Genomic DNA, 15,829 nt, shown 5'->3' on the forward strand with positions numbered 1-15,829 from the left:
TCTCTCTCTCTCTCTTACAGAAGTCACTGCTACATCTTCTGACCTCATCCCTGTCTACTACAAAACCACGCAACAGGTACTTCCCCTCTGAAGCTCTCAAACAAAAACTGAGTTCAGGAGGCCGAGGCAGGCAATCGCACATTCAGAAAACACGGGTTTGATTCCCAGCATCCTCAGTGCTGTGAGACAAAATGATATGCTTCTGGCGCAGACTGCTAGTGCTGCTTCGGCAGACAGGCTGGCTGCTTTTGAAAACAGCCAATCGTAGCCTTAACCTACAGCCCACCAATGAAGCTCTTGCTATTCACCCAAATAAATTGAAAACTTGCACATGCGTGTTCCACAGCAGCATTATCCATAACTGCCGAGCAATAAAAAGCAACCAACTCGCCCTTTGGTTGGTGAATAAACAAGGTGTTATATCCATGCAATGCTGTATTAGTTATTAACAAAGGGAAGTATTATCAAGTCACAGACTGAAAAGCACTTTTACTGACAACCAAAGAATCCATTCGAAGAGGCTGCATGTTAGGGTCCAAACCATATGATATTCTGGAATAAGGAAAAACAATTGGCATAGGAAAGGGGGCAGGTAGGGATGTCCTAGGAGAGGAGACACAGACAAATAGAGGGAGAATGGGGAGTTTCCAGGCCAATGGATCTACCTTGTGTGATACTGTGATAATAAATATACAACATTATGCACTGTCAAAATTTCTGCACAGCATAAAGGTTAAAGTCACATATAAACTATGACCGTTGGTTGATAATTACTTACCAGTATTGCTTCATCAATTGCTTCAACAACTGCACACTACCATAGATGCCAATAATAGAAGACCTTGACATATGATGGGGGGAACTCCGAGCTTCTTCATTTCTCGTAAATCTAAAACTGTGTTCGGTATGTGAACATACCCAAGTGAAAAACCTTGGAAGGGCCATTTACTACTGGCCAAGGACTAGAAGACAGCACATATAAAACATCCTATACTCAATAAAGAAAAGGTGACACTACAGAAAAAATGTCTAAGGAATAAAGACACAGGATGACCCTTTCTGGAAGAGAACCCCAAAAGCCAATGAACAGATGACAGGAAGTTCAGCCTCACTAATACAACCATCTAAGTGTAAGTTAAAGACAGTCAAAATGCCACTCAGAGCTCAAAGGGGGCAGGTGAAATGCCCTCAGGGCAAACAGACCCAAATGATGAGGAAACAAAACTTGTGTATGGTGCCGGACAATACACATTGATACCAGGGTTGGGAGAGAATTTTGCAATATCTGTTTAAGTTCAGAGTCCTCAAATATCATCACTCAGGATGCCCAATCCTGGATAAATAGTCTAAAGACACGACCACAGTTTTGACAGGGGAGACATCTGTGAGCATGCTCAGAACAGCACACACAGGAGAGCAATGGGATCTTCAGGAGAACGATGATCGTGGAGGGGACGATGAACGTGCCATGGGAAGTGACACTCAGGGGACTTCTCGATGTGCTGGATGCACTGGAGGATCATTGTATGTTGTTCTTTATCATCTACAAGCATTTTAGAATAGATTTTAATAGGCATTATAATGACAATCAGTGTTGAAAAGCATCCATGAGTTACAGAATAAATCTCGAGTCCTGATTTCAGCTTTTATTTGCAGGCTGGCTTTAGATGCCTTGTTTAGTCTCTTGGGGCCTCAGTTTCCTCCTCTGCGAAATGGGGGAGATTAACTCAACACAGAGGCAAAGAGAAAATAAGAAAAGCGGAAGACACAGTGCCTTTCTAACATCACATTCTCCTCACTGTGGAACATGATGCTCGCTACCTAGAGGTGATGTCCTTCGAAGGATGCATCCACTCTGCAGAATCCCAGCACTCAGAGAGGCGTTCTCTTATGCCAGCTGGTGTTAACATCCCGTCCACAGCAACCGAAGGTCATCTCAAACCTTTGCTCTCCTCTCTCTCTGCAAAGTGGGGTGGCTGTGGGAGTGAAGGGAAAAGGAAGGAGGAACTGGTACTCACCATGTAGATCTCAGGAGGAAGAGTGGGGCCCTGGGGAGAGCGGGAGAAAAATATAAGCGTTCTCCTCCAGGATGCTGTCTCCACAGAGGTACCACTGGATAGAAGACTAGCCCTCGCTTTCACCACCTAGCCACTCGAGTGGATGCCTTTATGCTAAATGTTCTATGACCATGACAAGTTCTTCCCCTGAACCTTTCCTTTGCATTTCAACTATGCATGGGTAACCGAGATACCCCTGTGCAACCAAGCTAGACCCAGCCGACAGGCGAGACCTTGGCTCTGTGCTCCATTTAGTTATGACTGGGATTCCCAACCCTTTGCAGCAGTAGGTGGCTGGTTCAGTGTTTTTATATTTCTCTTGGGCTTTTTGGATGTGGAATGGTGAGGAGACACAGACAGATGTGAGACAAAAGCAAATGGTCTGGGGTCTTTCCTTCTACTGTGTGAGATTCAGTTCCTGTCTCTCACAAGAACCCGTGTTCTACTGAACAGAGAGAAAAGGTGTCAGGTGCAGATGTCCAGGATCTGCCAGCCAGAGACGTCATGCTCTCATCAATACCTCATTAACTAATCCATACCACACTTTAATCCTGTCTGTCCATGTCACAAAATATGGCCAATACCCTCATCTCACAGGTAATATACATTTCCATATTTATTTTATATTATTTACTTATTTAATGTATGTTAGTACACCATCACTGTCTTCAGTGAAGAGAGCATTGGATCCCATTACACATGATTGTGAGCCACCACGTGTTCACTTGGAATTGAACTCAGGACCTCTGCAAGAGCAGGCAGTGCTCTTAACCACCAAGGCATCTCCCCAGCCCCGTTTCTTGTGTTTGAGACAGGGTTTCATGCAGCCCAGGCTGGCTTTGAACTCTCTGTGTAGCTGAGGATGACCTTGAATTTCCGGTCCTCCTGTTTTCAACTACCAAGTGTTAGAATTACAGGTGCGAGCCGCCATACCTGGCATATAAAGGGATGTTATGTCCCAATAGAAGTGAACTTTTAAATTTTTAATTTATTTTATTTTTAAACATTATTTATTTTTACTTTATGTGCATTGGTATTTTGCCTGAATGTATGTCTGTATGGTGGTGTTGGATCCCTTGGGCAGTTTACAAGCAGGAATGGGCTGCCATGGAGGTGCTGGGAATTGAATCAGGTCCTTTGGAAGAGCAATATTCTTATCCACTGAGCCACCTCTCCAGCCCCAGAGCCTTTTATTTTTATTTTAGTTTTTGATGATGGTGATGATGCTGATGCTGATGATGTGTGTGTGTGTTTATGTGTGTGTGTGTGTGTGCGCGTGCACATGTGCACTGTGTGAATGCACTGCCACAGGACAGAGGTGCCAGATGCCCTGGAGCTGCACAGTTAGTGGCAGATTAAACTCGGGTCCTCTGCAAAAACATTCAGCATTCAATGAATGCCCTTAGTTGCTAAACCATCTCCCCAGCCCAAGAAGAACTTCTTTTTAAAACAAAGCATCTGTAACTCTGAGAGGCTTCTGAGGTCTAGAAAACTTCCCCAGGCAGGTCTAGATGTGCAGCCAAAGTTGATTGTATGGCCCATGCCGTCTCATCAGCATCCAACATCCAAAAAACTGAAGAATGTGGAGAGCTTTTTGGGGTGCCCTTGGCAGGAGTCTGACATTGGCCAAGGACAAGGAAATGGGCCGCTTGGCAGGAATCTGAATTCAGGGCATGGCAAAGAAGTCAGTCCAGGCAGGAATCTGACATTAAGGTGGGACAAAGACGCAGGCTTCAGTCACGACTATGACTTTAGGCTCCGGCAAGGAAGCAGGCTCAGACATCCTGATCATCCTTAGAAACAGCGACCTGAGTGATCATGGGACTTTGTGTTTATTGTCTTGCTTGTTCCTTGACTATTGTCTTGCTTGATTCCTCATTGTACTACTTACCCTTAATACCTGCATGTCATTAAAATGGTATTAAAAAATGGAAAAAATAAACCCACCTTCAGTCCAAGAATTGACTGAGGCCGTGCTACAGTTTTGTCTAATTGTCTCCTTTCAATCCTCGCTCCTGTGCTGGAGACCCTGGTGACTGAGCTGGCTTAGTTAGAAGAAAAACACCAATCCAAACCTTAGTCAAAACTGTGGAGCACAAAGCCGAGGTCCCCTCTGTCAGACAGGCCTGGCTTTGCTGTGTAGTGCTCAGGTCTATCCACTGCCCCAGGTCTTCCCCACCATGCTCAGCGTTTAACTGTGACTAGACCTCTGGCCTTCATCTGAAGGGTCTCGGGATTAAAACTCCTAAGAGCTGGCTGGTCTGTTTTGTTTTTAAGTCTGTGTCTTTTAATGTTCCTTTGTTCTTAAGGGTGTCTTATTCTGTAGCCTATGTTGGCCTACAACTCACCATGTAGTCCAGGATGGCCTCAGAATGGAGGCTGTCCTCCTAACCCAGCCTCCAGAGTGCTGGGATTGAAGGCACAAGCCCAAACACGCACATTTTAAAAATATATTCAAACCCTTAGAACAATGTCAGATATTATACTGGCTGGTTTTATGTGTCAACTTGACACAGGCTAGAATTATCACAGAGAAAGGAGCTTCAGTTGGGGAAATGCCTCCATGACATCCAGCTGTGGAGCATTTTCTCAGTTGGTGATCAAGGGCGTGGACCTCTTGTGGGTGGTGCCATCCCTAGGCTGGTGGTCTTGGGTTCTATAAGAGAGCAGGTTGAGCAAGCCAGGGGAAGCAAGCCAGTAAGAACCATCCCTCCATGGCCTTTGCATCAGCTCCTGCTTCCTGACCTGCTTGAGTTCCAGTCCTGACTTCCTTTAGTGATGAACAGGAATGTAGAACTGTAAGCTGAGTAAACCCTTTCCTCCCCAACTTGCTTCCTTGGTCCTGATGTTTGTGCAGGAATGGAAACCCTGACTAAGACAGGTATGAATAGTCAGTAAATAACTGTAGAGGATATGGGTGAATGAATATACTGGAAGCGCCAGTGTGTGCCAGGGAGCGTCTTGCTCCTAGCATCCAACACTGGTTCAGTCTGACACAGAAAAGCTGGGCTGCCCTCAGGTGTCCCTTGGGAAGCAGACGGAACAAATACATGCAGTACTTTCTAAATAGCCACATCGGCAGAAGTAAAGAGAAACGCCATTATTTTAAATGAATCAACATAAAATTTATCTCTCGGCTTTTTTTGGGGGGTTGTTTTTTGTTTTTTGTTTTGTTTTGTTTTGTTTTGTTTTTTTGTTTTGTTTTCGAGACAGGGTTTCTCTGTGTAGCCCTGGCTGTCCTGGAACTCATTCTGTAGACCAGGCTGGCCTCAAACTCAGAAATTTGCCTGCCTCTGCCTCCCAAATACTGGGATTAAAGGCCTGCGCCACCACCGCCCAGCTTCATGGCTTGTTTGTTTGTTTGTTTGTTTGTTTTTTGGAGACAGGGTTTCTTTGCATAGCCCTGGCTGTCCTGGAACTCACTCTGTAGACCAGGCTGGCCTCGAACTCAGAAATCCACCTGCCTCTGCCTCCCGAGTGCTGGGATTAAAGGTGTGCACCACCACCACCCGGCCTTCATGCCTTTTCTTGATGCATTTGTTAATATGCCATAAAATCCACCTAATTTTAAAAAAAGATATTGTGTGCTCCTTTTTGAGGGGAGACCAGATCTTTGAGACCCACAATAAATTTCACATCTCTGGATGGATTAGCCAGGGCAAGAGTTCCCTGGCCTCAGATAGCCAGTAGTGCCATATTGGGCGGTCCCATTTTTGTTGTTGTTGTTGTTGTTAGTACAAGTTTTAATTGTGTGGTCCCATTTTAAAGAGTGGGATAGACAGTACACAAGCAAACAAGGAGGGGGAGGGAAGGCCCAAGGAAATGACCATAATGTACAGGGTTCAGGGACTTAAGAAAAGCAGCAGCCGTACAAGGTCCTGTGCTCCTGACGCTGAAAGCAGGAATTGTTTGTCTAGCACAATTCTAGAGGAACTTCATCACATCTACCTATGAGCTGTCAGGGAAATTCTAAAAATCATATTGCGAATTAACAGAGCATCGTTACTCAGGCTGCTCTCCCTCGTGACAACTTCTGACCCGACTCACTGGGGCCTTGGTGCTCAAGTCTCATAAGCCAGCTACGCTAAAGACTGAGAAAGGTCAGGCACACTCCGGCTGCCAGCTGCCAGGAGTGACGCCCAGCGATCATCCGTTCCCTATGCCTGCATTCCAGATGAACGGATGCAGAGCATTGCCCTGTTTCAGAGAGGAATGGTGATCCTACGGACTCCCCCCACCCCTTGCCAGAGGACCAACCTATGTTGTCCAATGTTGTCTCAAGGCAGGTGGAACCAAAACAATGTGTTTTCTGAGATAGGATCCTGTGCCCTCCACCTCACTATGTAGCTGAGGATGTCTGTGTAGGCAGGCCCCTGTGTCTTCACTCCCTGAGTGTGGAGATAGATCACAGGCATGGGTCAACAAGCCCAGTTGATTTTTAAAAATACTCTCTCAATCCAAAGTATTTTAACTTGCTTTTACTCTGTTATTTTAATGTATATGGCTGTTTTGCCTGCATGTATGTCTGTGCATCACATGCATGCAGTACCCACGGAAAGCCAGAAGAGGGGTTGGAGTCCCGGGAATCCAAATTACAGACTATGATATGAGCTGCTTTGTAGGTGCTAGGGATCGAACCCAAGTATTCTGGAAGAGCAGCCAGTGCTCTTAATTGCTGAGCTGTCTCTAACCACCCCGTCTGATGACTTTTCTTTTAATTTCTTATTTTAAAATTGTTTTTTAGGGATTCATTTTTATTTTAACTATGTGGAGTGAGTATGTACATACATGTACAGGCATCTGTGGAGGACAGAGGGGTCAGATCCTCGTGGAGCTATAATTATAAGTGAACCACTTGACATGGATTCTAGGAGCTGAACTTGGGCTCTCCTGAAGGGCAGGATGTATGCTTGACGGCTGACTTGTTTCTCCAGCTCTTTGGTTTGTTTCCTTTGTGTGTATGTGAGTGTGAGTGTGTGTGTGTGTGTCTGTGTGTGAGTGTGTGTGTGTGTCTGTGTGTGTCTGTGTGTCTGTGAGTGTGTCTGTGAGTGTGTGTGTCTGTGTGTCTGTGAGTGTGTCTGTGAGTGTGTGTGTGCGTGTGTGTGTCTGTGTGTCTGTGAGTGTGTCTGTGAGTGTGTGTGTCTGTGTGTCTGTGAGTGTGTCTGTGAGTGTGTGTGTGTGTGTGTATGCATACATGTGCTCATGAACACACATGTGGAAGCCAGAATTCAATGTCAGGTATCTTCCCCAGTCTTCTTCCACCTGACGGAAGTCACTGCAGCATGCAGTGTAAAGAAATTTTCGCTTTTATTTTAGTTGTTCAAAAGTTTCTTTGGATAACTGCCATGTAGGTTGTGTCCCTTGAAATTTCATTGTTTGTTTGTTTTTTAAATTTCTCTGTTTCTGCTTGTTTGAGACAAAATTGCAGGTCAGCTTAGAACTCAGCGTCGCTGAGAATTCCCTTGACCTCTCGACTCCCTTGCTTCTACCTCTAAGCAAGCACCACTGTGCCCAGCTCATCGCATTGTTTTACGTAGAGGACTTTATAAAGCGGTGTTTAACTGTTGCCTCTTAACTCAGAGACAAAGAACAGTGAGATCGGAACTGCCGATTTGACGTCTTCCTTGCACTCCCCGTCTTTCCCCGCTGAGCTGGGTATCCTTGTTTGGCATCAGTTTTCCCATCTGTGAAATGGGGAGAACACTTGCCTCTTGGGCTCACGTATACACCATCTTATCAACCAAGGCAACCTCAAGAAACTTAAGACATTCCAAGTTGCAAAGCCCCATATGCTCACGATTTCCCTGTCACTGGTAGAGAGCCTGTCATAGCTTAAAGGGGGGAAGAACTGTTTAGATCTTGAATTCAGAGGTTTAGTACATGTGGCCCAGAGGACACAGCACAACAAGCCACATGATGGCTGCTGAGAGTGGGCTCAGAGAGTCTGAGGAGATGAAGGCTTTCTCCATCCCTTCAATCGAAGGCTGGCACCAAGCCTGTGGGATGGGGCCCACCTTCAGGAAGAGATTTCCCATTTTAGTTAATTCTCTCTGGACTCTCTCACAGACGTGCCTTGGTGTTTCTGAAATCTCCTATGGGCTTCTTAAACCAGTCAAGAGGCGATGAGGATTATTTAGGGTAAGCCTAGCTCTCACTGACTTGATACTCACGTGTCTCCTCAAACTGTCCCTGCCCCTCAGTTGCTCATTCCCATCTAGTAATGCAAAATGTACCCAGTCCATTGCCCAGAACTCTAAGACTTAACAGTCTCAACATTCTTCAAAATTACAAGCCCAAAGTTTCTTCCAATCACTGGAAACACAGGTTTGCTCCCACAAACCTGGCTGGATCTATTTTGTGAATTACAATCTTGGGGTGCTGGGGAGCTCAACCAGAAACACTGCTCAAAGGAGGTGACATGGAATCCTAGGTCTAGGGAGGTAGCAAGTGACCTCTGGAGTCATCACAGAGGCTGCTAACCCTGGAACCTGTGATCAGGATGCAGGGATACACTTCAGACCTTCACAGCTGAATGATTTGGGCCAAAGTTTTCTGCAAAACATTCTTTGACAAGATCCTAAACAGTGGATTATTTTGAATAGCCTAAGTGGTATTAGATTGAAAAAAAATCTCCCCTTTCCTTGGTTCATAGATGGTAAACGTGGTTACCATGTCCTGGTCTAACTTCTGTGCTGTGCCTTTCATTGGGTTTTGAGGCTGAGAGGGAAAAAAAAGTAATTATGTCTTTGTCAGGAAAAAGAACATATTTTCTGGAAATGATCTTGAACATTTATTGGGAACAACAATGGAATATTCTGAGGTAGCCTCAGGTAAATGGAAAGGAGATGGAGTAACTGTGGATAAGTCATTTGTCCGGCAGCTTCTCCAAATGCTAGTCACCGGTTTAATGGAGGTCTTGCAAGGCCAGCTGCTTTCCCCTTTGAGTCCACCATGATAGGTAATTCTGCTGTCAACTTGATGGGATTCGGAACCACCCAGGAGACAAATCTCTGCATATGCCCGGGAGGGGGCTTCCAGAGAGCTTTCACTGGTAAGACCTGCTCTGAATGTGGGCAACATCATCTGGACCCCCCACACCTTCACCTCAGTATTGTCTTTGAGGTGCTTGGGTGGTAGACTCACCCTAGGTCCAGGGGTCTCCACATCCTTCTAGAGAAATCTCTGCTCTTCACCTGGGACCCAATGATGCTTACCTTCACAGAGGTGAAACTCTGCTTCTTCCTTGCTTTCAAAATCGGGAAGGTCGTCAAACTGCGTTTCCTTGCCTTGTTCGTATCCATTGAAGTCCTGCAAGAGAGAGAAAGAGAGAGAGAGAGAGCAAAGAATAAAGCTGGCTCTGGGCATGGAAGTATATGCCTATAATTCCAGCACTGAATCTGAAGAAAGATGATCTCAAGTTCAAAGCTACCCTGAGCTACATAATAAGACCCTGTCTCAAAGGTGGTGGTGGTGGTGGTGACGGTGATGATGGTGGTGATGGTGATAATATGGATAAAATACAAATAAAGGCCAACATACTTGGGGATGGATGAAAGCAAAGCAGCTTAGAGAAAAGCAGGGGCCAGCCTACAGCAAGGGCAATTTCTGGTTCTCTTGCATCCCTTCTTGGGTTCAGGAAAGACAGGACTACATGTCTGTAGAGGCAGGAGCCAAGGAGCCAAGGAGCAGGAAGGGGAAGTTAGGTGGCTTCAGTTACAACAGCCAGCCTGGCGTCCATCTCCCCAGCTGCCTGCAAAACCAACCAAGACAACCTCATTGTCTTATACACAGTATGGATACATCGTCATACAGTAGTCATACACACAGTAGGCTGCTACTGATTTCATGCCTACAGGAAGAAAGTGCTAGAACTGATATCCTGTAGCCATTTTTGTGCCTTCCTCATTCAGAGCACAATTTGATGAATAGTTAACTTGTTGCAACATGAGGGGAAAAAAAACCTTGTATACAGTTATGGAATCTAAACAGAGTTGTGGAAAGCAAGTCTTAAGGGACTCTCAGGACATTTTCAGTTCTCCTTAGTTGTGGAGTACTAATGGAATTTGAAAAATACAAGAAACCGGGCCAGTATGGGGTTCGGTGTAAAGTCATTATTATAGTTTTTAGCTTCTGCAGAAATTAGAACCAATCAGTCACGGCAACACTATGACTTCAGTTATTCGCACAATTGAAGCCAAGTCAGGCAATAAATATGACATTCATTGAGCAATTAAATATTAAAAAAAACCCAAGATGTTATTTTCTCTCTATCCAGTGGGAAGTGAAACGTATGACACATATGCTTTCTGAAATATGATAGTTTAAAACAAGGTCGGCCAGCCAGGAGTGGTGGCACGCACCTTTAATCCCAGCACTTGGGAGGCAGAGGCAGGTAGATTTCTGAGTTTGAGGCCAGCCTGGTTTACAAAGTGAGTTCCAGGACAGCCAGGGCTACACAGAGAAACCCTGTCTTGAAAAAAACAAAAACAAAAAACACCCCAAAAAACAGAAAACAAAAAACAAAAACAAGGTCGGCCTAACTCTGCCCATGGCAAGCAGAACAGAAGGGGGAGAGAACGGTGTTAACAAACCAAACCAAACAAACAAAAGCAAAACCCTCCCTCCAAGGGGTAGGGGTGGAGAGGGGACAAGAATTTCTTTAAAGGTATGCCGGCTTTGCTGAGCATGATGGGAGACACGCCTGCTACCCCAGCACTTGAGAGGCTAGGGCAGGAAAATGGCAAGTTTGAGGCCAGCCTTGACTACATAGTGGTATCCGTTTTCAGAAAAAATAAATGTTAGGGGTCTCATCATGTAGCTCAGACTCAAATCATTCTCTTCAGTCTCTCAAGCAGCTGGAACAACAGGAGCATGCCATTGTTTCTAACGACAGGATACACAGAGACAGACAAAAAAAGACCATGCACGTGATAACAACGGTACTAATAATAAATGTGAAAGTCATTAGAAATAATTTACTTCTCTGATTAGTTTCCCCCATTCCTCCTATATTTTGTAGAATCATTTGCTGAAGGAGTTCTGATAACCTAGTCATAATCTCTGTCCTGAAGGCAAGCTCATAGTGCAGGAGAAGAGACAGGGAATAACTAATGTCAGGAGTGTGTGCAGAATGCATTGTCCACTCTGTGGGTGGTGGGAAGGCTGAGGCAGCCATCCTGAAGAACACAGTGGAGCATCCTTGAAGAATGAGCGCAGAGGTCAGAGTCAAGGGCAGATGGGCGAGGCACGCAGAGGAGGAAGTGTGAAGGAGCATTTGCTGGCTTGTCCGGGAACTGCAAGTAGCCGAGACATTCAGAAGGATTATATACATGAAGGGTCACACAACCCAGGCTAGTCTAGGGCCATCTCAACAGCAATGCCATGGTGCACAGCTTGGAGGAACCCGGTTTCAAAGCTGTTCTATGAACGTATTGGTGGACAGAGAGGGACTCAGTCGAGGGAGGGACAGAGGGGCATTTGGACTAGGAAATAAACTGAGAGATGGTCTTCAGCAGGGTGGAGAGCACTGGTCAGCTCCCAGCACTGGGGAGAAATGAAAAAAGTTTCTCCGGTCAGGGATGTGTCTACGTCACAAAGAAAAGTGGGTGCTGTAAAGCACACCCTTCACACACCTGGGGTTTTTTCCTTTGTACCCCTCTCTAGCAGCGGAAGGTGTAGAGTTGGACCAAGTCCCACAGGTGATGCTGAAGGACCTTGCAGCCTCGTGTGCACGCTGCTGGGACTCCCACGAGCCATTTGGTCTTCTCTGTACTCCAGTCCCTCATGTGTTAGATGATGATCCCAGACCACATGAACTTTCAAGGCCCTTCTAGTAATTTAATTCTAACCCTATAAAATACGGTCAGGCGGAACACACATACATACACACACACACACACACATACACTGTGCTGTGAGTCTTCTTTGGATGATTCTGTGATTATCACGGATTCTGTGTTTCCTTTTATGCATGAATTATCTGGTTTTTAACTGTAACTCAGAACTTTGCAAATGCTTTTTAGTCTTTAGACTGTGCTGGGAAGGCTAGGGCTGTGTAGCTCAGTGGTAGAGTACATTCCAAGCTCCCAGAGTCTACTGAAGCACAAAAGCTGTATTGAGCTTCATAGAAAATGAATCGAAATGACCTAATAAATTATGTTTTTAAGATAAAATTACTTAATTTTAATTAATTAAAATTAATTACATTTAAAAAATAAAATTACTTTTAAAATTACATTTTATTACAGGAATGATTGAAAATAATAAACTGGGCTTAGAGGTACAGGGATGAGCATTTGAAAAAAGTGAATCTAGGGCTGGAGAGATGGCTCAGCGGTTAAGAGCACTGGCTGCTGTTTCGAAGGTCCTGAGTTCATATTCCAGCAACCACATGGTGGCTCACAACCATCTGTAATGAAATCTGGTGCTCTCTTTTGGCCTGCAGGCATGCATGCAGGCAGAAAGCTGTACATATAATAAATAAATCTTTAAAAAAATGTTTGGAATCCAAGGAGGTGTCAACATTACTGTGACATTTTAAACAGGTGCATTTCTGCCTAAAGGACACTCATGTCCAAAAGGAAAATATATCTCTAGAGGTTACCTGTTCCTACTTCATTATTTTTACTGCGGTCGACAGTGGCTTGATCTTTATGTTCCTGGGGTTGTCCTCAGGACAGTTGTGGTGGTAGCATTTAGTGTTAACCTGTTTAATGTTCTTTTTTGTTTTTTGTTTTTTTGTTTTTGTTTTTTTGTTTTAGTTTTTTGGAGACAGGATTTCTCTGTGTATCCCTAGCTGTCCTGGAACTCACTCTGTAGACCAGACCTCGAACTCAGAAATCCACCTGCCTGTGCCTCCCAAGTGCTAGGATTAAAGGTGTGCGCCACCACCACCTGGCATGTTTAATGTTCCTAAGTGATAAGGCAAATTCAACTCCTCAGCCTGTCTACACGAGTCCCTGAATCCTTTGTGGTTCAGTAACTTAATCGTAAGGGCTGGAGGTCCGGGAACCCTTGCACCCGCGCCCTCACCTAGCGCAGGGGCTCTGGGTCTCCCTGATACTTACCCATCAGTGCTGGAGTGGTCCTGAGACAGAGAAGGTTTTCCCGGACAGCCCACTTCATACTCAGATCTTAATTTACATTTAGTGGGTGCTTATCAAATATTTATCGGGAGGGTAATTTTATTACACAAGATATTCTTCCCCACTGCTCCTTGCTATCTTCAGAAAAGCACAGAGAACAATCTATCCTCCTTTCTGTTTGAGAATTCTTGAGTTTTCAGAACATAGAAAATCTTGGTTTTCTTCCCAGCGCCTACTTCACCCCAGGCACCCTGTGGGGTTTTACCCAAACTTTTCCTTCCATGACAGAGCATCCATCCCATAGGGATGGAGAGTTGATTCTGAACTGTCCTTATTTTACTCTATTTTCTCTGTTTTCAGTGATCTCTCCTAAAGTGGCTACTGTTTCCAGGAGTATGGTGTTCTTGCCATTGCTAGGTCAAGCAGTATGTTACATCCCTGATGGTCCTGGTGGCTTGATGGATATAGCCTACACTACCCTTTTCTCCTTTTTAGATGGGTGCTAGCGTCAGCTAAAACCATAATTTCACTGCCTCCGGATCCTCCACATTTGGAGGGAAGCAGACATTTCAGCTCAGGTGTAGACAATTTGGGAGTTGATGAGGGCAAAGTCAGAGAAATGCTTGGCATACTGCCAAATGTGCCTTCAGGTACTGAAAGTTTAAATCCCAGAACCAGTAAGGCATGTCCTAGAATCTCACTCTGTAGCCCAAGCTGGCCCGACATTGGCTATGTTGCAATGTTGACCAGGCTGGCCTCCAACCTAAAGGCCTCTTGACGGAAAATTACAGGAATAGGCCATGTTCGAAGATTCCTTAGAATTCGACCACCCCCATCTCACCCCTCAGGCAAAACAAAGGACATTCTCATGAGATGTTTCTCAGTTTTCAATCTCCATCCAAAGTGTGAGTTAAGACTGGGAAAGCTGGTTTTTTAAAAATTATGTCTGAAAGAATAATGTTTCCTAAGCCGCACCTGGCTTGGGTGCTCCGAGGGTGTGGAGCTTAAATAAACAATGTATTGAGCTTTTCCTGCATTGCAAGCAAACAAGGAAAGTTGATCTGGGCTTGAGATCCATACCCTCCTTGGTCCACTCTCTGTCAAAGGGCTGAGTTCTGTGTGTGTGTGTGTGTGTGTGTGTGAGAGAGAGAGAGAGGGGGGGGGGGAATGATACCACGTGCAGTGACAAGTGTGAAAAAGAATCCGCTTAATGCCCCAAGTTGCTGGAGTCAGGACCACCTCCCGCCCTGCCCTGCTTCCGGCACTCAGCGGGACTCCCTAACACAGTGTTCCATTAGTAGGAGAGTCAGGATGCTCATGAGCCGCAACTGGCAAGACCTAGCCCTCTTCTCCTTCGCGCACCCCGCCCAGCCCTCACTCTTACTTCCCTTCTCCCTTTCCTCTTGCCCCTTGAGGACCCAGCCCTAGTTGGCTCAGGGTTTGCGCCCATCGCAAGCCTCTTCTCCTAGGCGCTTACTCTGTCCGGGTGAGGGCAGGAAGTGGGAGGAGCTGCATCCGGCTGTCACAAACAGGGATCGCTGCAGAGGTTTAGGAGGAACCCTCGGCCAGGCGCAGAGGGGCCACACCCTCCTAGCGTTGCTGTAGAAACCACTCAGGCCCTTTTTGTGACTCTGAGCTGAATAGGCTTACCCCAGACAAGGCTCAAACCATCTTTCACATGGGCCAAATGAATACATCTCTCCCCAACCTCATTTTCTCTCTCTTCAATTCATGGATCACACAAGGTATGAGCGAAATTACAGGACGCTGAGATTAAAGGTGGCTGGACAGGCCAGACTGGAAAATCCCCAAGACCTTTCAAAACCAGTATGTGGAAGTAGATAAAAGCCCTGGATAGAATTTCTTCACATGTACACTTCATGAGCATTTAGTCTGTACTAAGGTTCAGAAAGAGCCACATGGAATTATGACAGTGGCTTGTCCTGAAGAGCTTTGATATGAGGAAAGGACTCACTGAAAAGAAGCAGGGTTGAGTTTAGTGTTTGAGTCCTTAGTCATTTAGCCAAGTGAGTCCCAGGAGCAGCTTGAGGACAGACTGCAGTGTTTGTATGGGCCGTAAGCAGGGGGCTGTCCCTTCTGACTCTATGCTTGTTTGTTTTAGACAAGTTTCACTACATAGCCCTGGTTGGCTTGGGACTATGTAGATCAAGCTGGCCTTGAACTAGTAGAGAAGCCTCGTCCTCTGCTAGGATTAAAGGTGTGTGTCACCATAGCCTGTTCATACTTTTGTTCTGGGAATGCAGTGTCAGTAACTTCGTGGATGGATATGCAAGGGGGTGAAGAGTAGAGGCAAGGGTCCCGGTCCGTCAGCACCACGGCCAGGCTAAAGCACAGGCAGGATATGGTGGCGAGTGTAACACAGGAGAGCTACAGTGAGCAGGTGCGTGGGCCAAGGAGTAAACTGTTGTCAGGGTGTGACGACTGGGGTAGGTAAGACCATGGCTGGCAACTGATGGTTAGCGCTTGTAGCTAGGTCAGTTTTAGCACACTTTGAGGCAAGTTTTTACTTAGTATGTCTGAATATGTATTACATGTGTAATATATACCACTGGAATGCAGAGTGTCCATGGAGTCCAGACGAGTGTTACTTCTGCTGAACTGGAGATACAGGCAGTTTCAAGCCACCTGATATGGTGCTGGAAAACAAACCTGCGTCCTCTGCAAGAG

The 15,829-nt window shown here is 45.6% G+C and overlaps 1 protein-coding gene across 1 annotated transcript in view; it reads right to left on the reverse strand.

Moving 5' to 3' along the window:
• The window catches only part of Dyrk4 (dual specificity tyrosine phosphorylation regulated kinase 4), a 41,577-nt gene extending 26,921 nt beyond the window's left edge, over window positions 1-14,656 (reverse strand). The window contains exons 1-2 of the mRNA XM_052172703.1: window positions 14,619-14,656; window positions 9,272-9,365 (exon numbers count right to left, since the gene is read on the reverse strand). Of these exons, the coding sequence (XP_052028663.1) occupies window positions 9,272-9,365; window positions 14,619-14,656 (132 nt within the window). The remainder of the gene's footprint in view (window positions 1-9,271; window positions 9,366-14,618) is intronic.
• Between the last annotated feature and the right edge of the window lie 1,173 nt (window positions 14,657-15,829).

The sequence above is a fragment of the Apodemus sylvaticus genome, chromosome 2 (genome assembly GCF_947179515.1).
Source record: "Apodemus sylvaticus chromosome 2, mApoSyl1.1, whole genome shotgun sequence".
NCBI lineage: Eukaryota > Metazoa > Chordata > Mammalia > Rodentia > Muridae > Apodemus > Apodemus sylvaticus.